General features: G+C 43.1%; 1 protein-coding gene and 1 non-coding gene across 4 annotated transcripts in view; both read right to left on the minus strand.

Moving 5' to 3' along the window:
* Positions 1-27951, minus strand: part of ZYG11B (zyg-11 family member B, cell cycle regulator) — a 118889-nt gene that overhangs the window by 76138 nt on the left and 14800 nt on the right. For 2 of the 3 annotated variants that reach the window (XM_030912863.1, XM_010372150.2), the window contains exon 2: positions 12142-12307. In XM_030912863.1, the coding sequence (XP_030768723.1) occupies positions 12142-12307 (166 nt within the window). Of the gene's footprint in view, positions 1-12141; positions 12308-14188; positions 14227-27951 lie in introns of those variants that run through there. The other variant, XM_030912864.1, reaches the window with a different exon arrangement.
* On the minus strand, positions 14242-14426 carry LOC115892435. The gene has a single exon (XR_004052324.1). It is a non-coding gene; the product is annotated as a U2 spliceosomal RNA (small nuclear RNA).

The following is a 27951-nucleotide window of genomic DNA, read 5'->3' on the forward strand; positions in this document are numbered from 1 at the left end:
AGGCTGAGGCAGGGGAATCACTTGATCCCAGGAGACGGAGGTTGCAGTGAGCTGAGATCGTGCTACTGCACTCCAGCCTGGTGACAGAGCAAGACTCCGTCTCAAACAAAAAATTAGTCGGGCATGGTGGTGCACACCTGTAATCCCAGCTACTATGGGGGCTGAAGCAGGAGAATGGCATGAACCTGGAGGCGGAGGTTGCGATGAGCCCAGATCGCACCATTGCACTCCAGCCTGGGCAACAAAAAACTCCATCTCAAACATAACATAACGTAACATAGGCCGGGCGCGGTGGCTCAAGCCTGTAATCCCAGCACTTTGGGAGGCCGAGACGGGCGGATCACGAGGTCAGGAGATCGAGACCATCCTGGCTAACACTGTGAAACCCCGTCTCTACTAAAAATACAAAAAAAAAACTAGCCGGGTGAGGTGGCAGGCACCTATAGTCCCAGCTACATGGGAGGCTGAGGCAGGAGAACGGCATAAACCCGGGAGGCGGAGCTTGCAGTGAGCCCAGATCAGGCCACTGCACTCTAGCCTGGGCAACAGAGCGAGACTCCATCTCAAAAAAATAAAAAAATAAATAAAAAATAAAATAAAATTTAAAAAAGTAACATAACATAACAAAATATAAAATACAATAACATAACATAAAACATAACATAAAATAACATACAATAACATAACAAAATAACAAAATAATAACAAAAAACACAACAAAAAAATAAAACAAAATAAAATAACATAAAATAAAATAACATACAATAACAAAATAACAAAATAAAACATAACAAAGTAAAATAACAAAATAAAAACATAAAATAAAATAACATAACATAAAATAAATAAACTAATTTTTTATTTTTTTGAGATGGAGTCTAGCTCTGTCGCCCAAGCTGGAGTGCAGTGGCCCGATCTCAGCCCACTGCAAGCTCCGCCTCCCGGGTTTACCCCATTCTCCTGCCTCAGCCTCCCAAGTAGCTGGGACTACAGGCGCCTGCCACCACGCCCGGCTAATTTTTTGTATTTTTAGTAGAGACGGGGTTTCACCAAGTTAGCCAGGATGGTCTCGATCTCCTGACCTTGTGATCAACCCACCTCGGCCTCCCAAAGTCCTAGGATTACAGGCTTGAGCCACTGCGCTCGGCCTGTAAAATTTTTTAAAAAGAACATTAACCCCAATCTGGCAGTAACAAAGCAGTGCTCCTGCCTTCCACTGCTGGAGTGACATCAGAGATTCAAACTAAAACAGAAAAGTCTCATATCACCTAAAATGTCCTGGTTTCAACAAAAAATTACTCTGAATCACACTAAGAACCAGTAAGACTTCAAACTGAAAAAGAGATAATCAATATATGCCGACAGTAAGGTAACAGAAATGTTAAAATTATTTAACAACGATTTTAAAGGAGCCATAATAAAATGCAATTAAATTTTCAAAAGTAAACAAAAATGCTTGAAAAAAATGAGTAACAGGCCAGGCGCAGTGGCACTCTGGGAGGCCAAGGCAGGCGGACCATGAGGTCAGGAGTTCGAGACCAGCCTGACCAACATGGTGAAACCCCATCTCTACTAAAAATACAAAAATTAGCTGGGCATGGTGGCACATGCCTGTAGTCCCAGCTACTTGGGAGGCTGGGGCAAAAGAATGACTTGAACCTGGGAGGCGAGCATTGCAGTGAGCCGAGATCGTGCCACTGCACTCCAGCCTGGGCGACAGAGCAAGATCTCCGTCTCAAAAAAAAAAAAAAAAAGAAAAGAAAAGAAGAAAAAAATGAATAACAGAAAATCTCAGCAAGGCAAGAGAAGATATAAAGAAGAATCAAATAGAAATTTTAGAAGTGGGCTGGGCGCAGTGGCTCACACCTGTAATCCCAGCACTTTGGGAGGCTGAGGTGGGCAGATCACAAGGTAAGGAGATCGAGACCATCCTGGCTAACACAGTGAAACCCCGTCTCTACTAAAAATATAAAAAATTAGCCGGGCGTGGTGGCGGGCGCCTGTAGTACCAGCTACTCAGGAGGCTGAGGCAGAAGAATGGCATGAACCCGGGAGGCGGAGCGTGCAGTGAGCCGAGATTGCGCCACTGCACTCCAGTCTGGGCCACAGAGCGAGACTCCATCTCAAAAAAAAAAAAAAAATTTTAGAAGTGAAAAATATAATAATGCTTGGGGTCAACAGTAAAATAGAGAGCAGAGAAAAAAGATCAGTGAACTAGAAGATAAAACAATATAAATAATTTAAATAACAAGAACAGAATGGGAAAAAAACCGAAACCAAAAACCTAAAGCTATATTTGCATCACTGGAATATCTCAAGGACAGGAGAAAGAGAGTGGGGTTGAAAAACTACTTAAAGAAATAATGAGCAGGCACAGTGGCTCATGCTTATAATCCCAGTACTCTAGGAGGATGAGACAAGAGGCCAGGAGTTTGAGACCAGCCTGGGCAACATTGCAAGACTCCATCCCAACAACAAAATATTTTAATTGGTCAGGCATGGTAGTGCATACCTGTAGTCCTAGCTACTCAGGAGGCTGAGGTGGAAGGATCGCTCGAGCCCAGGAGTTTGAGATTATAGCGAGCTATGATTGCACTCCACCTTGAGGGACTGAGTAAGACCCTGACTGCGGGTTAAAAAAAAAAAAAAAAAAAGGCCGGGCGCGGTGGCTCAAGCCTGTAATCCCAGCACTTTGGGAGGCCGAGACGGGTGGATCACGAGGTCAGGAGATCGAGACCATCCTGGCTAAGTACGGTGAAACCCCGTCTCTACTAAAAACTACAAAAAACTAGCCGGGCGACGAGGCGGGCGCCTGTAGTCCCAGCTACTTGGGAGGCTGAGGCAAGAGTATGGCGTAAACCCAGGAGGCGGGGCTTGCAGTTAGCTGAGATCCGGCCACTGCACTCTAGCCTGGGCGGCAGAGCCAGACTCCGTCTCAAAAAAAAAAAAAAAAAAAACTGAGTGTGGTGGCTCATTCCTGTAATTGGGAGGTTGAGGTGGGAGGACTGTTTTGAGCCCAGGGGTTCAAGACCAGCCTGCACAACACAGAAAGACATCATCTCTATTATAAATTTTTAAAAATTAGTCAGATGGTGGCATGCACCTGTGGTCTCAGCTACTCAGGAGGCTGAGGCAGGAGGATTGCTTGAGTCCAAGAGTTTAAGGCTGCAGTGAGCTATGATCATGCCACTACACTCCAGCCTGGGAAACAGAATGAGACCTTGTCTCAAAAAATAATTTTTTTAATTAAAAAAAAAAAAAGGCTGGGTACAGTGGCTCACGCCTAGAATCCTAGCACTTTGGGAGGCCAAGGCAGGAGGACTCCTTGAGGCCAGGGGTTCAAGACCAACCTGGCCAACATAGTGCAACTCCATCTCTATTTAAAAAAAAAAAAAAAAGACCACTCAGAAAAATTGGAAGCAGTGGTTTACATGGAGTTAAGGGAATTTTATGATGGATGGCTTCAATTTTCTTACCAAGATAAATGGTGGAAAGTCTGAGAAGAGCAAAGAATACCTGAAACTACTGTTAGGAACACTAGTTAACTGGGGAAATACTCCAGAATTCCTGGGCAGTGCCGAGGGGCCCACCTTTCTATTACTGACTTGCCTCCTTGTCATTCAGGTCTCAGTCTAGTATCACCACCTTAGAAGCTCCGATCATCCAAGTTAACACCTCCCTTCCTTTATTACTCTTCTTAAGAAAACAGTGTTCTTTCTCCCTCAGAGAATCTAGCACAAGCTGTAATTCTATATGTTCACTTCCTAATTGTGTCTCCCACTGGACTGTATGCTCCACGAAAGCAAAGATTCATGTTGTGCTCATTGTCTTATTTAAATATTCACAGTAATCCCTGTGAGGGAGTTATAATTATCAACATTTTACAGATGAGGAATCTTAGACTTGCAGAGTCACTTGTCCAGGGTCAAATAGCAAATTAATGTTGGAACCAGGAATCAGACCTAGGACTGATTTCTAGATCTCATGCTCTTTTCTTATTTTAAAAATATCTTGGCTGGGCATGGTAAATCACACCTATAATCCCAGCACTTTGAAAGGCTGAGGCAGGTGGATCACCTGAGGTCATGAGTTTGAGACCAGCCTGGTCAACATGGTGAAACCCTGTCTCTACTAAAAATACAAAGAAAAAAAAAAAAATTATCCAGGCATGGTGGTGCATGCCTGTAATTCCAGTTACTCAAGAGGCTGAGGCAGGAGAATCACTTGAACCTGGGAGGTGGAGGTTGCAGTAAGCCGAAATAGTGCCACTGTACTCTAGCCTAGCAACAGAGCAAGACTCCATCCCAAAAATAATAATAATAATAAAGAATCAACATGCTCTAAATGATAACTCAAGGGCTTCTTTCAAGGAGTAAAATACAGATGCATAAATACAAGGATTGTGCCCCAAAGCATTTTTTCTTTCTTTCTGATTTAGGACAGACAGTTGAAGTGACCAGCAATGTGATCTACAAGTAAGTGGGGTGCTAGTCTGGGAGCGTAAACTTTCAGTCACCTAGAAAGTCTATTTGGCTAGCCAAGGAAGCAATTCATAATGTTTCAGATTTTCAGTTTTATCCCAAACCAGAAGGCTGAATATGTCAAGATGTATAAATTTAGATTATATTGACAGTATGACCCAGAAACATTATCATTAGATGGCAAAATTCTCACTCTGATTTCTAGCTCTTATGCCCACCTTTCCTGGAAAATCTTTAGCATGCAGACACAGATGCAATGAGAAAAGACTATGACAAGAGAATCACAGACTCCGATAAGTAAAACTCTAGCATCAGATTTATTTTAATTAAGACTGCTACTGGCTGAGCACAGTGGTTCAAAACTGTAATCCTAGTACTTCGGGTGGCTGAGGCAGGAGGATTGCTTGAGCCCAGCAGTTCGAGACCATCCTGGACAATGCAGTGAGACCCTGTCTCTCCAAAAAAAAATTTAAAAGTAGCCAAGATTACACCACAGCACTCCAGCCTGGGTAACAAAGCGAGACCCTGTCTCTTAAAATAAAAAATAATTATTTTAAAAACTGCTTTTATACCTACTACTTAAAGCAATCTACAGATTCAATGCAATTCCTATCAATATACCAATGACATTCTTCCCAGAAATAGAAAAAATATCTTAAAATTTGTATGGAACCACAAAAGACCCTGAATAGCCCAAGCAATCCTGTGCAAAAGGAATAAACCTGCAGGCATCATACTACCAGACTTCAAAATATAATATAAAGCTATAGTAACCAAAACAGCAAAGTACCAACATAAAAATAAACACATAGACCACACAGAAACAGAAGAGAAACCATAGAAATTAATTCACATATCTATGATCAACTGATTTTTGACAAAGGCACCAATGACACTGACTGGGAAAAGAATAGTCTGTTCAATAAATGGTGCTGGGAAGGCTGGATATCCACAGGCAAAAGAATGAAATAGACCCCCCAGTCTCTCACTTTTACAAAAACCAACTCAAAATCAATCAGACCTAAATGTAAGACCCAAAACTATAAAACTACTAGAAGAAAATACAGCAGAGGGCCAGGCACGGTGGCTCACACCTGTAATCCCAGCACTTTGGGAGGCCAAGGTGGGCAGATCACCTGAGGTCAGGAGTTCAAGATCAGCCTGACCAACATGGGGAAACCCTGTCTCTACTAAAAATACAAAAATTAGCTGGACGTGGTGGAGGGCACCTGTAACTCCCAGCTATTTGGGAGGCTGAGGCAGGAGAATCGCTTGAACCTGGGAGGCGGAGGCTGTAGTGAGCTGAGATGGTGCCACTGCACTCCAGCCTGGGTGATAACAGCAAAACTCGTCTCAAAAAAACAAACAAATGAAAAAAATAAAATATAGTGGAAACATTTCAGGACATTCATCTGAGAAGACTTTATGAACAAGACCTCAAAAGCACAGGCCAGGCATGGTGGCTCATGCCTGTAATTCTAGCACTTTGGGAGGCCAAGGCAGGAGGATCACTTGAGTTCAAGAGTTCAAGACCAGCTTGGGAACCATGGTAAGACCCTGCCTCTACAAAAAATTTAAAAAATTACTTGGGCATGGTGGTACATGCCTATAGTCTCAGCTAATTGGGAGGCTGAAGCAGGAGGATTGCTTGAGCCTGGGGAGTTAAGGCTGCAGTGCACCATGATCACACCACTGTACTCCAGCCTGTGTAACAGAGTGAGACCCTGTCAAAAAAAAAAAAAAAAAAAAAAAGCACAGGCAACAAAAACAAACATAGACAAATGGGACTGTATCAAGCTAAAAGCTTCTGCACAGCACAGCAAAGGAAACAATCAACAGAGTGGAAAGACAACCTACAGAATGGGAGAAAATATCTGTAGACTATTTATCTCACAGAGGATTAATAGCCAGAATATATAAGAAACTCAAACATCTCAACAGAAAAATAAACAATCCAATTTAAAAGTGGGCAAATGACCTGAATAGATATTTGTCAAAAGAAGACATACAAATGGCCAACAAATTTTATAAAGAAATGCTCAACATCACTAATCATCAAGGAAATGCAAATCAAAATGACAATGAGGTATTATATCACCTCAGGATGGCTATTAACAAAAGACAAAAAGTAACAAATACTGGATGTAGAAAGAGAACTCTTAGACATTGTTGGTGGGAATGTAAACTAGTACAGCCTCTATGGAAAGCAGTATGAAGTTTCCTCAAAAAACTACAAATAGAACTACCATATCCAGCAATCCCACTACTTGACATTTATTCAGAAGAAAGGAAATCAGAATATCAAAGAGACATCTGTACCCCCTGTGTTTACTGCAGCACTATTCACAATAGCAAGATGCAGAATCAATCTATGTGTCCAATAACAGATGAATGAATGAAGAACATGTGGTGTATATACATAATGGAATACCATATAGCCATCAAAAAGAATGAAATCCTGTCATTCACAGTAACATGGATGGAACTGGAGGACATTATTTTAAGTGAAATAAGCCAGGAGCATAAAGTTAAACATGGCATGTTCTCACTCATATGTGAAAGCTAAAAACAGTGATCTCACAGAAGTAAAAGTAGAACAGGTTAGTAGAGGCTGGTGACTTATAGAGGGAAGAGGAGGACAGGCAGAGATTGATTAAAGGATACATAATTACAGCTAGACAGGAGGAGTCAGTTCTAGTGTTCTACACACTGTAGGATGACTACAGTTAACAATAATTCTTAGTTTCAAATAGCTAGAAGGAATGATAGTGAATATTTCCAATACAAATGTTTGAGATGATGAGTATGCTAATTACTCCAATCTTATCACTATACATTATATGTATTGAAGCATCATTACATATCCCATAAATATGTACAATTATTTTATGTCAATTTAAAAACAGGCCAGGGCCAGGCACAGTGGTTCACGCCTGTAATCCCAGCACTTTGGGAGACCAAGGCAGGTGGATCATTTGACGTCAGGAGTTCGAGACCAGCCTGGCCAACATGGTGAAACCCTGTCTCTACTAAAAATACACAAATTAGCTGGGCGTGGTGTCAGGCACCTATAGTCCCAGCTACGTGGGAGGCTGAGCTAGGAGGATCAACTGAACCCAGGAGGCAGAGATTGCAGTGAGCCGAGACTGCACCACTGCATTCCAGCCTGAGCGACAGAGTGAGATTCCATTTCAAAAAAAAAAGTAGGCCGGGCATGTTGGTTCATGCCTGTAATCTCAGTACTTTGGAAGCCTGAGGCAGGAGGCTAACTTGAGACCAGTAGTTCAAGACCAGCCTGGGGAACATGACAAGACCCTGTCTCTACAAAAAATAAAAGAAGAAATAGAAAATTTTTTAGCACACGCAAAAAAGACTGCTACTAATATCATTAATCCTTTGAATTGAGTAAAGAAGTAAAAAATTTTAAATGTATATGTTAAACATTTTCTAGAATCAATATGCTATTAGAAACAGTACGATATTACCAGTTTTTTGTTTTTGTTGTTTTGTTTTTTTGTGATACCATCTCACCCTGTCGCCCAGGCTGGAGTGCAATGGCACAATCTTGGCTCACTGCAACCTCCACCTCCGTGTTCAAGCAATTCTCCCTGCCTCAGCCTCCCGAGTAGCTGGGATTACAGGCGCCCACCACCACACCGGGCTAATTTTTGTATTTTTAGTACAGACAGGGTTTTGCCATGTTGGCCAGGCTGGTCTCAAACTCCTGACCTCAGGTGATCCGCTTGCCTTGGCCTCCCAAAGTACTCGGATTACAGGTGTGAGCCACTGCCCTCGGCTGATATTACCAATTTTAAAAGTATCCACAAGGCTGGGAGCGGTGGCTCACTCCTGTAATCCCAGCACTTTGGAAGGACTAGGTGGTAGATCACTTGAGGTCAGGAGTTTAGGACCAGCCTAGTGAACATGGTGAAATCCCATCTCTACTAAAAAAAAAAATACAAAAATTAGCCAGGTGTAGTGGCACATGCCTGTAACCCCAGCTACTCCAGAGGCTGAGGCATGAGAACTGCTTGAACCTGGGAAGCAGGGGTTGCAGTGAGCCGAGATTGTGCCACTGCACTCCAGCCTGGGTGACAGAGCGAGACTCTGTCTCAAGAAAAAAATAATAACAGTAATAAATAAAAAATAAAAGTATCAATCGAACAACTTTTTTCTCAGTATGAATATTTTCAAACACAAAGAAAAATGTATAAAGCAACTTTTACAAATTGAGACAAGAACTGGCAACATGTTCTTTTGCATATTCTCAGTAGTATCAAATCTTGACTAAAGATGGATATGATTTGTATAAAGAGATTAAATAATTCAGAACCCTTCTTGATGAATAAAACAGGTAATCACACTGAGGTAACACAATTAGGGGCAACAAGTTATTTTTCTGACCCTCAGTTTCCTTATCTGAAGGCAGTTTGAAAAGAAGAGATAGAAAATACATTTCAAGCATGTAGCCTCTCCAAGACATTACTCTGAGGACAAGTATTTAGTTAGACTTGCTTAAAACCCACTCCTATTATCTTATTCATATAAAGCATTCACTATAGTGCCTGACATATAATAATAAGCATTCAGTAAATATTAGCTACTACTATTAGCTATCAGTAGTTACATTTCCAAAGGATAACTGAATCTGGCAAAGTTAAGGCCTTAGCATTTGTTCTTTTGATTTACAAGATAAGTTTTCTTGTTTAAATTTAACATACTGAGCACTGGCCGGGTGCGGTGGCTCATGCCTGTAATCCCAGCACTTTGGAGGGCCAAGGTAGGTGGATCACTGGAGGTCAGGAGTTTAAGATCAACCTGACCAACATGGTGAAACCCTGTCTCTACTAAAAATACAAAAATTAGCTGGGTGTGGTGGTAGGCGCCCGTAGTACCGGCTACTCAGAAGGTTGAGGCAGGAGAATCGCTTGAACTCAGTGGGTGGAGGCTGCAGTGAGCTGAGATTGCGCCACCGCACTCCAGCCTGGGCGACACAGCAAGACTCCATCTCAAATAATAATAATAATAATAATAACAACAATAATATACTAAGCATAATCATTAAATTGAGATTAGAAAGAAATGCTAGCACTGGCACAATCTCTTAATGGTTGTGCAGCTGTGTAAGGGACTTTTAACTTTAACATATATAATACAAAAATTTACCCTAGTTCTTATGACAGGTTGGAAAAATTCAGAGAGACTGCAGGCATGAGGAACTTCATGAAAAACAAGGAGTGTAGAGGTCTTCTTCTTTCCTAAATTATCCCAAAATGCCTCAGTTACAGCCTCATTTCATCCTACTCTTCCTTGGAACACATTATTGGCACTTATACTTAATAGTTTTATATATATAAAGTCACAGCAAAAGTATAAACCACTATCTGGCATCCAGGAGGAGGGATACCTCCAATACAGGTGTAGGAAGGCTGTGTGGCACAGTGGGATGAGCATATATTTAAAGTTGGACAGACTTGCACATGAATTAGGACTCCACTATTTACTTGCAGTTTGACCCTCGGCAAGTTACTTCTCAATCTCAGTTTATCTGTATGTAAATGGGGATGATAATAGCTCCCTTACAGAGTTTTTGCGAAAATTCCATGAAAATGTATGTAAAATGCTTGGCACATAGGCATTCAATAAAAGACAGCTATTATTATTGCCAAATTTTCATTCCATTCTATAGCTGTTGACAAATCATATTCCATACTTATGAATTTACCAACTATAAAGATATGAAGGTGTATCTTTGTTTTTTTTGTTTTGTTTTTCGGTTTTTTTGTTTGTTTGTTTGTTTGTTTGAGACAGAGTCTCACTCTGTCGCCCAGGATGGAGTGCAGTGGCACAATCTCTGCTCACTGCAACCTCCACCTCCTGGGTTCAAGCGATTCTCCTGCCTCACCCTCCCGAGTAGCTGGGACTACAGGTGTGCACCACCACACCCGGCTAATTTTTGTATTTTCAGTAGAGATGGGGTTTCACCATGTTGGTCAGGCTGGTCCCGAACTCCTGACCTCGTGATCCACCCACCTCGGCTTCCCAAAGTGCTGGGATTACAGGTGTGAGCCACCGCGCCCGGCCAAGGTATTTCCCTTTCTTTTTTTTTTTTGAGACGGAGTCTTGCTCTGTCGCCCAGGCTGGAGTGCAATGGCCGGATCTCAGCTCACTGCAAGCTCCGCCTCCCGGGTTTATGCCATTCTCCTGCCTCAACCTCCGGAGTAGCTGGGACTACAGGCGCCCACCACCTCGCCCGGCTAGTTTTTTGTATTTTTAGTAGAGACGGGGTTTCACCATGTTAGCCAGGATGGTCTCGATCTCCTGACCTCGTGATCCGCCCGTCTCGGCCTCCCAAAGTGTTGGGATTACAGGCTTAAGCCACCGCGCCCGGCCATCTCTTTCAAATTAAAACTTGAAGTAACAAAAATACTCCATACATAAGCAAAACTATACAGATAAGAACTTCCCAATTGATTTTCAGAATTGGTTTTTGAAAACCAAAGTACTAAATTGGCTGCGATTTCCCATCTCAAAGGTCAAAATCAGAAATTAGTTTTTCCATAACAGTAATAATTCTCCCACTGTCAAAAGAAGATACAAGGGTTTTTTTGTGTTTGTTTGTTTGTTTTGAGACAGAGTCTCGTTCTGTCGCCCCAACTGGAGTGCAGTGGTATGATCTCGGCTCACTGCGACCTCTGCCTCCTGGGTTCCAATGATTCTCCTGTCTCAGCCTCCCGAGTAGCTGGGATTATAGGCATGTATTGCCACATCCAGCTAATTTTTATATTTTAGTAGAGATGGGGTTTCACCATCTTGGCCAGGCTGGTCTCGAACTCCTGACCTCAGGTGATCCACCTGCCTCGGCCTCCCAAAGTGCTGGGATTACAGGCATGAGCCACCACGCCTGGCCCGATGTAAGATATTTTATACTGGCAAACCTCTAAATGGTTACAAGTTATAGGAGTTATTTCTGACATGACTTCTCAGCTGTGCATGGTGGCTCATGCCTATAATCCCAGTACTTTGGGAGGCCAAGGTTGGAAGACTGCTTGAGGCAGGGAGTTTGAGGCCAGCCTTGGCAACAGAGTGAGACCTTATCCCTACAAAAATAAAAATAAAAAAATTAGCCAAGCTGTAGTCCCAGCTACTCAGGAGGCTGAATCAGGAGGATCACATGAACCCAGGAGTTTTGTGCCCCTGCACTCCAGCCTGGGCAACAGAACAAGACCGTTTCTTAAAAAATTAAAAAAAAAAAAAAAAAAAAAAAACAAGGTTTGCCCCATTAGAAATGAAAAATGTTGAAATTAGCCAGGTGTGGTGGCACAAGCCTGTGTTCCCAGCTACACGGGCGGCTGAGCTGGGAGGATCACTTGGGCCCAGGAGGTTGAGGCTACAGTGAGTCATGTTTGTACCACTGCACTCCAGCCTGGGTGACAGAGTGAGACCCTGTCAAGACAAAAAAAGAAAAAAAAAATGTTTATTCTAAATTACACAGTAAGAGGCAAGATAGTTAAAAATAAATGAATTCATAGTCCTGGAATCAGGCTCATTTGGCCTTCTCGGTTATTTCTAAGAAAATAATTAAATGGCTACTGTAGCACTTCAAAATCCAATCCAATTAACGGCACATAATTTTTGTTTCCTCTGTTTATTTTTTTACCATGAAAAGCCATGGTCCGAAGCAGTCGATCAGCCACCTCCTGTGGGAATACTCCAGGTTCCTGCAGACACAATGTTCCATCTTGTCTGGCTGAACAGAACTTCTCAAGGTGAGTAGTCAAGAAATTCAAGCAGATATCAAGCAGGGAATAGGGAGATGCCTCCTCCTTGTAGCCCAGGGAAAAATATAAAGGAAACACAAAAACCAACAAGTTAGTTTCCTGAAAAGCAGAGAACAAAAACATTCATTTACTCATTCCACAAGGATTTCTTTAGTGTCTATCATATGCTAGACACTGTGTAAGGCAGTGGAATACAATCTGTGATCCATGCTCTCAAGAAGCAATAGAAGAGAAACACTGAAACAAACATTTACATACAGTCCCTTTAGTACTAAAACAGAAGACACACTGGGTACTAAGTAAGCACATAGCAGGGTGTTCTAATCAGTCGGGGATGGTGAATGGAAAACCTCAGAGCTTAGGAAGCACGAAACCAACTAAAGCATCACAATATGCTGTTCAGACATGAGTACGAAGCTGAGAGAGCTATTTTTTAAAAATAGGGTAGGGCTGAGGTGGGAGGATCACTTGAGGCCAGGAATTCGAGATCAGCCTGGTCAACGTGGCGAAACCCCATCTCCACTAAAAATACAAAAATTAGCCAGGCATGGTGGTGGATGTCTAGTAATTCCAGCTACTCAGGAGGCTGAGGGAGGAGAATCACTTGAACCTGAGAGGCGGAAGCTGCAGTGAGCCGAGGTTATGCCACTGCACTCCAGCCTGGGTGATAGAGCGAGGCTCTGTCCCAAAAAACAAACAAGGGCGGGTGTGGTGGCTCATGCCTGTAATCCCAGCACTCTGGGAGGCCGAGGCGGGTGGATCACCTGAGGTTGGGAGTTGGAGACCAGACTGACCAACATGGAGAAACCCCGTCTCTACTAAATACTAATACAAAATTAGCCAGGCGTGGTGGCACATGCCTGTAATCCCAGTTACTTGGGAGGCTGAGGCAGAAAAATCGCTTAACCTGAGAAGCAGAGGTTGCAGTGAGCCAAGATCATGCCATTGCACTCTAGCCTGGGCAACAAGAGCGAAACGCCATCTCATAAAACAAACAAAAAAGACAAGCTTATGCTAAGATGCATATGGAAATGCAACACCTAGAATAACCAAAACAATCTTGGAAAAGAAAAACAAAGTTGAAAGACTGTGATTACTATAGTAATCAAAACTGTATGGCACCAGCATAAGGACACACAGATCAATGAACTAGAATTCAGAGTTCAGAAATAAACTCTTACATTCATGGTCAACTGATACTGACAAGAGTGCCAGGATAACTGAATGGGCTTGCTTTTTGGCCGGGAGCAGTGGCTCATGCCTGCAATCCCAGCACTTTGGGAGGCCAAGGCGGGCAGATTATGAGGTCAGGAGATCGAGACCATCCTGGTTAACACAGTGAAACCCCATCTCTACTAAAAATACAAAAAAAATAGCCAGGCGTGGTGGCAGACGCCTGTGGTCTCAGCTACTCAGGAGGCTGAGGCAGGATAATGGCATGAATATGGGAGGTGGAGCTTGCAGTGAGCTGAGATCGTGTGACAGAGTGAGACTCCATCTCAAAAACAAAAAAAGAACAGGCTTTTCAACAAAGGATGCTGGGACTACTGGACATCAACATACAAAAGAATAAAGACAGAGTCCTTCACACCATGTAGAAAAATTACCTCAAAATAGATCAAGGTCCTAAATATAAGAGCTAAGATTGCTTCTCTTAGAAGAAAACATAGGTATAAAAAGTTCAGGCTTTAGATTAGTAAAGTTTCTTAGATATGATACCAATGTATATCTATTAAACTTCATCAAAATTAAAAACTTTTGTGCTTCAAAGATCATCATACAGGAAGTGAAAAGGGCACAATGGCTAACACCTGTAATGCCAGAACTTTGAGAGGCTGAGGCAGGAATATTGCTCGAGCGCAGCAGTTTGAGACCAGTCTGAGGAACATGGTGAAACCCCGTCTCCACAAAAGATACAAAAATTACCCGGGTGTGGTGGTGCACGCCTGTAACCCCAGCTACTTGGGAGGCTGAGGCAGGAGAATTGCTTGAACCCACGAGGTGGAGGTTGCAGTGAGCCGAGATCACGCCATTGCACTCCAGCCTGGGTGACAAGAGGGCAACTCCGTCTCAAAAAATAAAAAAATAAAAAATAAATAAATGTAAAATAAACTGATAAGAACAGACACTACACTTGATCTTAGCCAAAAGGCCTAGAAGTAGTCAAAGGTAGGCCAGGTGCGGTGGCTCATGCCTGTAATCCCAACACTTTGGGAGGCCAAGGAGGGTGGATCACCTGAGGTCAGGAGTTCGAGACCAGCCTGGCCAACACGGTGAATGCTGTCTCTACTAAAAATACAAAAATTAGCTGGGCGTGGTTGCAGGTGTCTGTAGTCCCAGCTACTTGAGAGGCTGAGGCAGGAGAATTGCTTGAACCCAGGAGGCGAGGGCTGCAGTGAGCCAGGATGGTGCCACTGCACTCCAGCCTGGGCAATAGAGCCAGACCCCATCTCAAAAACATAAATAAATAAAAGGCAAAGGGGCCGGGCACAGTGGCTCACACCTGTAATCCTTGGGAGGCCGAGGCAGGCAGATCACCTAAGTAAGGTCAGGAGTTCGAGACCAGGCTGGCCAACATGGTGAAACCTCGTCTCTAGTAAAAATACAAAAAATGGCCAGGCACAGTGGCTCAAGCCTGTAATCCCACCACTTTGGGAGGCCGAGGCAGGCGGATCACCTGAGGTCAGGAGTTCGAGACCAGCCTGACCAACATGCAGAAACCCCGTCTCTACTAAAAATACAAAATTAGCTGGGCATGGTGGTGCATGCCTGTAATCCCAGCTACTTGGAAGGCTGAGGCAGAAGAATTGCTTGAATCCAGGAGGCAGAGGCCGCGGTGAGCTGAGATCGCGCCTCCGGCCTGGGCAACAAGAGCAAAACTCCATCTCAAAAAAAAAAAAAAAAAAAAAAAAAAAAAATTAGACAGGTGTGTTGGCAGATGCCTGTAATCTCCGACACTAGGGAGGCTAAGGCAGGAGAATTGCTTGACCCTGGGAGGTGGAGGTTGCAATAAGCCAAGATGGCACCATTGCACTCCAGCCTGGGTGACAGAGTGAGACTCTAAAAAAAAAAAAGAACCATGGACAACAATTGCTGATGGGAGAAAAAATTGGAAACCTCATACATTGCTGGTGGAAATGAAAAATGTTGCAGCTGCCTTGGAAAACGGCTTAGCAGTTTATTACAAAACTAAACAGAGTTACCAATATGACCCAGGAATTTTACTCCTAAATATATACCCAGAAACAAAAACATGTCCATACAAAATCTTGTATATGAATGTTTACAGAAGCATTGTTCATAACAGTTAAAAAGTGGTCTGAGGCCGGGCGCGGTGGCTCAAGCCTGTAATCCCAGCACTTTGGGAGGCCGAGACGGGCGGATCACGAGGTCAGGAGATCGAGACCATCCTGGCGAACACGGTGAAACCCCGTCTCTACTAAAAATACAAAAATCTAGCCGGGCGAGGTGGCGGGCGCCTGTAGTCCCAGCTACTCGGGAGGCTGAGGCAGGAGAATGGCGTAAACCCGGGAGGCGGAGCTTGCAGTGAGCTGAGATCCGGCCACTGCACTCCAGCCTGGGCGACAGAGCGAGACTCCGCCTCAAAAAAAAAAAAAAAAAAAAAAAAAAAAAAAAAAAAAAAAGTGGTCTGAGGTTGGGCACGGTGGCTCACACCTGCAATTCTAGAAGTTTGGGAGGCCGAGGTGGGTGGATCATGAGGTCAGGCGTTCGAGACCAGCCTGACCAACTTGGTGAAACCCCATCTCTCCTAAAAATACAAAAATTAGCTGGGTGTGGTGATGCACTTCTGTAATCCCAGCTACTCAGGAGACTGAAGCAAGAGAATCGCTTGAACATGGGAGGCGGAGGTTGCAGTGAGCTAAGATCACGCTGCTGCACTCCAGCCTGGGCGATATAGCGAGACTCTGTCCCCCCTAAAAAAAAAAAAAAAAAAAAAAGTGGTCTGAATTGTTTTTACTCACAACACTACTGACACCAAATTTTTGGGCTCTTCCCACGCCAACAACCAGTTCTGATACCAACTGGGTATCCTACAATTCAATTCGATTCTGACACTAACTACCCAGAATTACCATAGCACTACAGTTTAGGCCACTGCCCCACTGCAGGTGCCAGTCACAAGTCCCAGGTTTCCACCTGTACTTCTGACCAATGGACTATAAACTGTGGGATTCCAAGATCCCCTGAGGAGGGCCTCATATTTGATTATCTGCTAATATGACTCACAGAACTCAGGAAGGCACTTCACTTACCATTAACTTCCAGGGAGGGGAGAGGGGCTCAAAGTTGTTAATAACCAATGGCCAGTGATTTAATCAATCATGTATATGTAGGCCTCCATAAAACCTCCCAAAAGCCGGGCGCGGTGGCTCAAGCCTGTAATCCCAGCACTTTGGGAGGCCGAGACAGGGCGGATCACGAGGTCAGGAGATCGAGACCATCCTGGCTAACACAGTGAAACCCCGTCTCTACTAAAAAATACAAAAAACTAGCCGGGCGTGGTGGCGGGCGCCTGTAGTCCCAGCTACTCAGGAGGCTGAGGCAGGAGAATGGCGTAAACCTGGGAGGCGGAGCTTGCAGTGAGCTGAGATCCGGCCACTGCACCCCAGCCTGGGAGACAGAGGAAGACTCCGTCTCAAAAAAAAAAAAAAAAAAAAAAACCCCAAAAATGGGGTTTGGAAAGTATCCAGGATGCTGCACACACTGAAGTGTTGGGAGGGGGCGTGTGCTGGAGAAGGGATGGAAGCTTCAAGCTCCTTCCCCCTAGGTTGCCCTATGTATCTCTTCCATCTGGCTGTTCATTTGTATCCTTTAAAATATCCTTTGTAATAAAGTAAACTTTTCATGGGTTCTGTGAGCACTCTGGCAAATTATCAAACCCAGGGAGCGAGGTGTGGGAACCTCCAATTTGTAGCCAAGACTGACAAGTGTTGTAGTTAATCCAGAGACCTACTACCTGAATTGGCATCTGAGGGAGGCCGTCTTGTGGAAGTGAGCTGCTCACCTGTGAGGTCTATGCTAACGCTGGTTACTGTCAGAACTGAGGTAAATTTTAGGGCACCCAACTGATGTCTCCTGAAAATAGAATTGCTCTGTATTGGAAAAAAAAAAACCACACATCTGATCACAGAAATGGTCTTTGTTGAGAGTACAGTAGGAGAAAACAGTTTCTTTTCTCCTACTATATGGTTTAGTATCAAAAGTATTGAGAGTGGTGTGAATATAAAGGAGTATAAAGAAGGAAAAAATGTTTTTTCCTGTCACATGCCTTGGTCTTTTTGGCAACCAGCCCAGAAAGAAGCTATCTAGGGGCTCCTGGACACCAGTCAACTCATTAGCATACAAAAACTCTTTTCACTCCAGAGCTTCCAAGGGGTTTGGGAGCTAATGTGAAAGAAACAGGGTATGAAGACCAAATTTTTGGGCTGTGTTTTTTTTGTGTGTTTTTGAGACAGAGTCTTGCTCTGTTATGCAGGCTGGAATGCAGTGGTGCAATCTTGGCTCACTGCAACCTCCGCCTCACGGCAGGTTCCAGTGATTCTCCTGCCTCAGCCTCCAGAATAGCTGGGACTACAGGCGCATGCCACCAAGCCCAGCTAATTTTTCTATTTTTGGTAGAGACAGGGTTTCACCATGTTGGCCAGGCTTGTCTCGAACTCCTGACCACAAGTGATCTGCCCGCCTCAGCCTCCCAAAGTGCTGGGATTACAGGTGTGAGCCACCGCACCAGCTTTTTTTGTTTGTTTGTTTTGTTTAAACTATATCATAGTAGAAACAACCCAAATATATCCATCAAAACTGATAAATGGGCAGGGTGGGATGGGGTTGGCATGGTGGCTCACACCTATAATCCCAGTACTTTGGGAGGATCACTTGGGCCCAGAAGTTCAAGACCAGCCTGGGCAACGTGGTGAAACCCCATCTCTACAAAAAACACAAAAATTAGCTGAGTGTGGTAGCCAGTATCTGTAGTCTTAGTTACTCGGGTGCTGAAGTGGGAGGCTGCATGCAGTGAGTAGTGATGGCGCCACTGCATTCCAGCCTGGGTGACAGAGCAAGACTCTATTTCAAAAACAACAAAAACCAGGTGACTAGATAAACAAAATATAGTACAGCCCTACAATGGACTACTACTTAGCAAAACAGGAATGCTGATCAATATAAACGAGACTTGAAAACATGCTGAGTGGAAGAAGTCAGTCACAAAAAGACCACGTATTGTATGATACCCTTTGTATGAACTGTTCAGAAGAGGTAAATCTACAGAGACAGAAAGGAGATTATTGGCTGCTTAGGGTAGGGGGAGGGTGGGTTAGAAGAAAATGGAAAGTGAATGCTAGTAGGCACAGGCTTCTTTTTGGAGAGATGAAAATGTTCTAAAATTGATTGTGGCTATAGTTGCACCACTCTGCATATATTAAAAACCACTGAACTGGGTACACTTTAATAGGTGAAATGCATGGTACGTGAATTATATCTCAATAAAGCTGTTATTAAAAATACTTGCCAGAGTCAGGCGCAGTGGCTCACGCCTGTAATCCCAGCACTTTGAGAGGCCAAGGCAGGCAGATCACCTGAGGTCAGGGATTCAAGATCAACCTGACCAACACTGTGAAACTCTGCCTCTACTAAAAATACAAAAATTAGCCAGGCATGGTGGCCCATGCCTGTAATCCCAGCTACCTGGCAGGCTGAGGCAGGAGAATCACTTGAACCTGGGAGGCGCAGGTTGCAGTGAGCCGAGATGGCGCCACCACACTCCAGCCTGGGCAACAAGAGCGAAACTCCGTCTCAAAAAAAAAAAAAAAGTTGCTGGGGGCCAGGCAGAGTGGCTCACACTTGAAATTCCAGCATTGTGAGAGGCTGAGGTAGGAGAATTGCCTGAACCCGGGAGGCGGAGGTTGCAGTGAGCCAAGACTGCACTACTGCTCTACAGCCTGGGTGACACAGCAAGACTCCATCTCAAAACTAAACTAAACTAAATAGTTTAAATAAGTGAAACCACAAGACTAGAAATAAATACATCAAAATGTTAATGATAGTTAGAGGTCATCTTATCCAAACTCCTCATTCCAAAGATAAGGAAAAAGGTTAAAAACTACAGTGAATTGTACCTCAAATATGTTTCAATTCATGAGTTCATAATGACACAAAATAAAAACTAGTTATCTTTGAAGGACATCAGGGAAATATCAACTCTGTATTTTGAAAATTGATAAGGATGGGCATGGTGGTTCATGCCTGTAATCCCAGCAGTTTGGGAGACTGAGGCAGGCGGATCACCTGAGGTCGGGAGTTCAAGACCAGCCTGGCCAACATGGCGAAACCCCATCTCTAATAAAAATACAAAAATTAGCCAAGTGTGGTGGCAACCCGGGAGGCGGAGATTGTGGTGAGCCAAGATCGTGCCATTGCACTCCAGCCTGGGCAACAAGAGCGAAACTCTAGCTCAAAAATAAAATAAATAAATAAATAACACCACAAGATCACCAAGAAATTCCTGTTTGAACACTGGTTTCAAGTAATTCCCTCCTCTATTCCCCTGCAAGTTTAGTTTCTTCAGCTGTTACAAGTAAAAGTTGGAAAAAGAAAGACGTTTAAACACTTTAGCAAGGTATTCGAAACATTTTCCTAGCTAGTTCCAATCTTCCTCTCTAGCATTTCTCACTGTTCCCTTCTCCCTGCCCCAAACAAGCTACCTGCCAGATACACTAAACTGCATGTTTAAGCAACCTAGCCCTTACTGTTCCTTAAGTACCATAACAAACATTTTCATACCTCAGGGCTTTGTTAGTCCTTTTATGGCAAAAATCCCACTCATCTTTCATTTTTAAAAATTTTTTTTATTATTTTATTTATTTTTTTTTTTGGAGACAGTTTGGCACATGTTGCCCAAACTACAGTGCAATGGCAAATCTCAGCTCACTGCAACCTCCACCCCACGGGTTCACGCAATTCTCCGCCTCAGCCTCCCAGGTACCTGGGATTACAGGCGCGTGGCACCACGCTCGACTAATTTTTTTGTATTTTTAGTAGAAACGGGGTTTCACCATGTTAGCCAGGCTGGTCTTGAACTCCTGACCTCAGGCAATCCGCCCGCGTTAGCCTCCCAAAGTGCTGGGATTACAGGTGTGAGTCGCCATGCCCGGCCTTTTTTCTATTTTTATTTTTTGAGACAGAGGCTCACTCTGTTACCCAGGGTGGAGTGCAGTGGTGTGATCTCAGCTCACTGCAACCTCCACCTCCCCGTTCAAGTGATTCTCCTGCCTCAGCCTCCCAAGTAGCTGGGATTACAGGCATGTGCACCATGCCCGGCTAATTTTTAGATTTTCAATAGAGACAGGGCTTCTCTATGTTGGCCAGGCTGCTCTCGAATTCCCCACCTCAGGTGATCTGCCCGCCTCGCCTCCCAAAGTGCTGGAATTACAGGCATGCGCCACCGTACCCAGCCAGCCTCGTCTTCCAAAATTCGAAGCTCACTACTTCTGTGATGTCTTTCCTAATTTCTAAGGCAAAATTAATTTTATTCTGAGCACCTGAAAAATTAAATTGTACCGGCCGGGCGCGGTGGCTCAAGCCTGTAATCCCAGCACTTTGGGAGGCCGAGACGGGCGGATCACCAGGTCAGGAGATCGAGACCATCCTGGCTAACACGGTGAAACCCCGTCTCTACTAAAAATACAAAAACTAGCCGGGCGAAGTGGCGGGCGCCTGTAGTCCCAGCTACTCGGGAGGCTGAGGCAGGAGAATGGCGTAAACTCGGGAGGCGGAGCTTGCAGTGAGCTGAGATCTGGCCACTGCACTCCAGTCCGGGCGACAGAGCGAGACTCCGCCTCAAAAAAAAAAAAAAAAAAAAAAAAAAAAAAAAAAATTAAATTGTACCATTAACAACAGCTACTGTGTACTGAATGACAACTGTGTGGTGTCAGCCACCAATCTATGTACTTCATAAATATTTTCAATCTTCAAAACAACTGTTTTGAACAAAAGTAAACTGAGGCTCAGAAAGATTAATTTACATATCAGAGATAAAACAGCCAGCAGATGGCAGAGCAAGAATAAAAATCACAACAGCTATCTTTTACAAGGCATTTAGTATGTATCAGGTCCTGGTGCAGATCTCTCCATTTCTACATCCTGAGCCAAGCACAATTACATTATTGCATTTTAAAGATGAGGAAACTAAGGCTTAGGTTAAATCTCTTCCCCATATTCACATGGCCAATATATTGCTAAACCCGTACTTCAATACAAGAATGAAGCCAAAGCTTATATTTTTAAGTTCTTAACTACTATACTAATATCATAATTATAATTATAGAGCACTTACATGCTACTATATGCTATGTGCTATATGCTATTAACTATGCTAAGTGCTTTACATATATAATTTCATTTATTTCTCATAAGAATTCTATAAATTAAATTCCATCAGTATCCCTATTCTACAGATAAGGACATTGAGGCTATGAGAGTTTAAGTAATTTGCTCAAGATTACAGAGTTAAGGATTAGAGTCAGGATTAGACCCCAGGCAATCCGACTCGAGAGTTAAATCTGTGCTTTTACCACTACATACACTGCCCTTTATAACTGATTCCCAAGTTAGTTTTCTTTTACAATTCCATGTTACACCATGGTTATTTATGACTGTATCTGTTTACCCCACTTAGCCATGAACTCTTCAAATAGAAGGAACTTATTAACCCTTCCTTTATCCCTAGAACCACATGCAGTCCCTGATTTTTACCTGTTATGAGAGAGAGAGAGAAAAAAAGAATGAGTTCAAATTAAGAGAGTGGTAAAGAAACTTTTCCAGTGTCACATACTGTGGAAAGTGGGGCCAAGATACAAATCCAGGTCTGTTAACAATGAAGTCCATACTTTTTCTACTACACCATATCGTCTCTCAAACAGAACAATTATTAGTCCGGCTTTGAAATAAATGCCAAAATACAACTTGGGACTAACTAGTTACAGTGGCTCAGACAGGAGGTGATGATGCCATGGATTAGAGTAGCAATGACAATGGAAAAAAAATCAAAAGTGAAAAATATTTTGCAGAAAAGAATTGACGAAATATAGTAAACAATCAAACAGGAAATCAGTGCTGACTTTTTCTTAATACCCAGAACCTAGCATAATGTCTGGCACCCTAGGAGACAGGCAAGTTTTCTTTGAAAGACTGATCAACATTCACACAACACATTTCTTACACACATTATATCATTTACCCCTCACAACTTTCTTGCAGAACTGCTATAACAGACACCATTTTGTGTATGAGGATACTGGAACTCAGAAATAATAATGTGCCCAAGTTCATATATTTAGAATGTGGCAGAACTGAACCTTGAACGCCCTTTGTCTTACCCATAAGGCCTCTCAGATGGACGGAAAGGATGGAGGGGGGAGTTAAGACCTTACTCTCCAAAAAAAAACTCCAAAAATAAATCCAAGATTTAACCCAGATCTGTTAATTATGGTCAGAAGAGATAACGAAGCCCTGCAATTAACTACCTCAAGTACAGCAAGCAGAGTGACAGTCTCTGAGCAATGGCTGAAAATATATTCTACAGCAAATAGGAAAAACAATTCCAGCCACACACACCAAAAAACAACAACAACAACAAAAAAAAAACGGTGGCCGATCTTTATTTTTTTGGTTAATATAGAGTTTTTTTGGAACATGATATAAACCTGATAAAAGTGAATTTTTCAAGTAAAGTTTGCCCAGATCGGTCCTCTCAAATACTGCTGGTCAGAGCGTAAATTGGCACAAATTTTTCAGAAACTGGGGAAGTCCCTTCATCACTCTCCTAATTTGAATTCATTCTCTTTTTTGTTCTTCTAATAGGTAAATATCAGGGACTCTGCTGGGTCTGGGGGACATAGGAAGGGTTAATAATTCTGCTTGGTGTATCTGTGAACTCTATTCTACTTCATGATGTTTCCAGAAATGCAAATAAAGACTTTGAGTTATTTCAAAATGACTTTTTGGTTGCAGGACTGTGTTCCATGGATTATGACACTGCACTAAGACTAGACCACACAGGTCATAACTTAAAGAGATAAATATCCGCCAGGCGCAGTGGCTCACGCCTGTAATTCCAACACTTTGGAAGGCCAAGGCGGGCGGATCACAAGGTCAAGACCATCCTGGCTAACACAGTGAAACCCCGTCTCTACAAAAAAAATACAAAAAATTAGCCGGGCGTGGTGGCACGCGCCTGTAGTTGCTACTTGGGAGGCTGAGCCAGAATTGCTTGAACCTGGGAGGTGGAGGTTGCAGTGAACCAAGATCGCGCGCCACTGCACTCCAGCCCGGGCGACAGAGTGAGACTCCATCTCCAAAAAAAAAAAAAAAAGAGTTAAATATTCAAGCGATTCTCCCCTTGTTTGCACCACTGCACTCCAGCCTGGGCAACAAGAGTAAACCTCCGTCCAAAAAAAAAAAAAACAGCCAGATGCAGTGGCTCATACCTGTAATCCCATCACTTTGGGAGGCTGAGACGGGTGGATCGCTTGAGGTCAGGAGTTCAAGACCAGCCTGGCCAACATGGTGAAATCCCATCTCTACCAAAAATAAAAAAATTAGCTGGGCATAGTGGCAGATGCCTGTAATCCCAGCGGCTCGGGTGGCTGAGGCAGGAGAATCGCTTGAACCGGGAGACGGAGCGTGCAGTGAGCCAAGATCGCACCACTGCACTCCAGCCTGGGTGACAGAGTGAGACTCCGTAACAAACAAACAAAAAAAGAAAACCACCAGGTTAGAACCATGCCTTACACATTTCCGTATCCCCTACACTTACAGAGTAAATGTTTCAGTGTCTACTGAGTGAGAAGCATGAATAAACGAACTACCTATAAGCAGATCCCCTGCTCTTGAACCACAGCTTCTTATAAAAGCAAGGTACACCAGGGAGCATGGGGCAATGAAGACAAGGCAAAAAAGGAATCTCATACCATTAGCTCTTCCTAAACCTTCTCATGGCTTTCTCTTCATCTCTACCCTTCCTTCCCACAACCCCAACTCCAGTTTTTATTGGTCTTCCTAAATGCTCCTGCCTTGAAGTATTTAGTCATTTACACAACACTCAACTAGAGGTATTCTCAGTAATTTCCTCAAGATTCAGTCAGTTATCTGTTTTGTTGGTTAGTTTGTTTTGTATATTAAAAGCTTCATTCTGTTACGGAATTGCCAGAGCCATGGCAAAGAAGCATTTCAACATTCTGAGCACTTGTGGACTTCAGAATCTCTGAGTAATGAGGTTTATGTTTTGGTTAATCACAAGAAAAAATATTCTTTGTGAATTATGCTGGTAACAATGTCTTATAGTAAACAAAGCATATTCACATCCTGATTTTCACTTGATACTCACGATAACCTTACAAAGTAGAAGAAAAAGTATTTAAAATTTCATTTTACAGTTAAGAAAGCTGAGGCACAAAAATGACTTGACTTCTCTAGAAGTATTGTAGTTAAGAACAACAGTAGAACTGAAGGTGAATTCTAGTGGTATCACACTGAGCAAATTATCTAGCTCTTCTGACACTCAGTTCTGTCCTATGTAGAGTGGGGATAATATTAGTACAGTCATGTGTTGCTTAACAATAGGAATACCTCTGAGAAATGTGTCATTAGGCAATTTCGCCATTGTGTGATCACAGAGTATACTTACACAAACCTAGGCAGTAGATAGGATGCAAAAACCTGTACAGCATGTTACTATACTGAATACTGCAGGCAACTGTAACAAAATGGTAAGTATTTGTGTATCTGAAAAATCTAAACATAGAAAAAGTCTGGACGCAGTGGCTCAAGCCTGTAATCTCAGCACTTTGAGAGGCTGAGGTGGGCAGATCACTTAAGGTCAGGAGTTTGAGACCAGCCTGGCCAACATGGTAAAACCCCATCTCTACTAAAAATACAAAAATTAGCTAGGTGTGGTGGCTTGCACCTGTAGTCCCAGCTACTGGGCAGGCTGAGGCTGCAGTGAGCTGAGATTGTGCCACTGCACTCCATCCTGGGTGACAGAGAGAGACACCATCTCAAAAAAAAAAAAAAAAAAAAAAAGGAAAGAAAGAAAAGGTACAGTAAAACTAGGTATAAAAGATAAAAAATGGTCCACCTGTAGACGGGACTTAACATAAATGGAGCTTGCAGGACTGGAAGGTACTCGGAATAAATCAGTTGAGTTAGTGATAGTGAATGTGAAGGCCTAGGACATTACTGCACACTATTGTAGACTATAAATACTTAGGTTACACTAAATTTATTTACTTTTTTTTTTCTTTTTTGGGGGTGGGGGCAGAGTCTATCATCCAGGCTGGAGTACAGTGGTGTGATCATAGCTCGCTGCAGTCTCAATTTCCTGGAATCAAGCGATCCTCTCACCTTAGCCTCTGGAATAGGTGGGACTACAGGTATGCACCAAAGCACCCAGCTAATGTTTTTTATTTTTAGTAAAGACGAGGTCTTGCTATGTTGTTGCCCAGGCTGGTCTGGAACTCTTGAGCAAACTTTTTCTTTCTTCAATAATAAATTAACATTATCTTACTGTAACTTTCTTAGCAATTTTGTGAACTTTAACTTTTTGATTCTTGAAGTAACAAAACATAAACACATTGTACAGCTGTAAAAAAAAATATCTCTTTTATATCTTTTTTCTTTTTGTTTTTTTAGAGACAGGGTCTTGCTCTGTCATCCAGGCTGAAGTACAATAGCATAATCACAACTCACCGCAGCCTTGACTTCCCAGGCTCAAAAGATCCTCCCACCTCAGTCTTCTGAGTAGCTGGGACTACAGGCACGTGCCATCATGTCTGGCTAATTTTTAATTTTTGTGTAGAGACGGGGTCTTACTATGTTGCTCAGGCTTGAACTCCTGGGCTCAAGCGATCCTCCTGCCTCAGCCTCCAAAGTGCTGCGGTTATAGGCGTGAGTCACCATGCCTGGCCTCTCAACTCATAAGAATCAGGCTTGGGCCGGGCGCGGTGGTTCAAGCCTGTAATCCCAGCACTTTGGGAGGCCGAGACGGGCGGATCACAAGGTCAGGAGATCGAGACCATCCTGGCTAACACGGTGAAACCCCGTCTCTACTAAAAAATACAAAAAACTAGCCGGGCGAGGTGGTGGGCGCCTGTAGTCCCAGCTACTCAGGAGGCTGAGGCAGGAGAATGGCATAAACCCGGGAGGCGGAGCTTGCAGTGAGCTGAGATCCGGCCACTGCACTCCAGCCTGGGCGACAGAGCAAGACTCCATCTCAAAAAAAAAAAAAAAAAAAAAGAATCAGGCTTAAGATGTCCTTCTCAAAAGCTTCCTAAGACTGATAATTCCTGTAACAGAACACAAGGGCTTTCACAGTGCTCCTTTACTGTGTCCTTGGGTGACTTTCTTCTAAAGATTGGGTCAGAAATCAGGTGGCTACAAAAATTACAAACTTGACAATTTAATGATAGAAAAAGATTTTTTATGGACATCTTTCTAAAAGACTATGTAATACTATGATGAAGAGTGTGGGCTTGGGAGTCAGACTGCCTGGATTAAAATGCTACCTGTACCATTCACAAAACTATATAACCTTAGGCAAAGTACTTAATCTCCCTGAACCTCAGTTCATGATTGTAAAATGCAGACAAGAGCAGTACCTATGTCACAGGATTGTTGTCAGAATTAAATAAATCCTAAATGCAACACACTGAGAACAGTAACTGGCATACACTACCTGCTCAATAAATGTATTACCACAGAATATCAGCTGCATAGAAAAACACCCTGCGTTTTCTTCACTACTGTATTATCAGAGCCTAAAACAATGCCTATTATATAGTGGGCACTAAATGTTTATTGCATGAATAAATGAACAGTCAAGCACAAATTTATTGTTAAGTAAATTTAAAATACTATTTGGCTCTAGAGAAAAAGACTACATATCCAGAGAGAAATATTAAGTCCCAAGTCTAGCCTTGAAACCAAAGAATGAAACTGAAAGGCACTCAAATATCATTTGAGTTCACAGGTACCTATGAGAAATTGAGATATTAGATATCTCTGACTCCTCATCCTAATACTTCACGGGAAATCTCCTCTTTGTTTGGGTTTTTAAAAAACTTTTCTTTTCTTTTTTTTGAGACGAAGTCTGACTCTTGTGCCCCAGGCTGGAGTGCAATGGCACGATCTTGGCTCACTGTAACCTCTGCCTCTTCGGTTCAAGCGATTCTCCTGCCTCAGCCTCCCGAGTAGCTAGGATTACAGGTGCATATCACCATACCTGGCTAATTTTTGTATTTTTAGTAGAGATGGGGTTTTACCATGTTGGCCAGGCTGATCTCGAACTCCTGACCTCAGGTGATCTGCCCACCTCAGCCTCCCAAAGTGGTGGGATTACAGGCGTGAGCTGCCACACCCAGCCAAAACTTTTATTTTCTATTACTAATTCAACCAAGTCAGTCTTCCAGAAATAAACATCTATTATAACCTTAGATATGATCTAATCCCTTTACCCTCCCCCACCCCAATTGCAATCATTTTACAGATGAGGAGGAAGGTCAAGAAAGTAGTACCAGCAGTGCGCAGTGGCTCACACCTGTAATTCCAGCACTTTGGAAGGCCAAGGTGGGCAGATCACTTGAGGGTAGGAGTTGGAGACCAGCCTGGCCAATATG

Source organism: Rhinopithecus roxellana, chromosome 12 (genome assembly GCF_007565055.1).
Source record: "Rhinopithecus roxellana isolate Shanxi Qingling chromosome 12, ASM756505v1, whole genome shotgun sequence".
NCBI lineage: Eukaryota > Metazoa > Chordata > Mammalia > Primates > Cercopithecidae > Rhinopithecus > Rhinopithecus roxellana.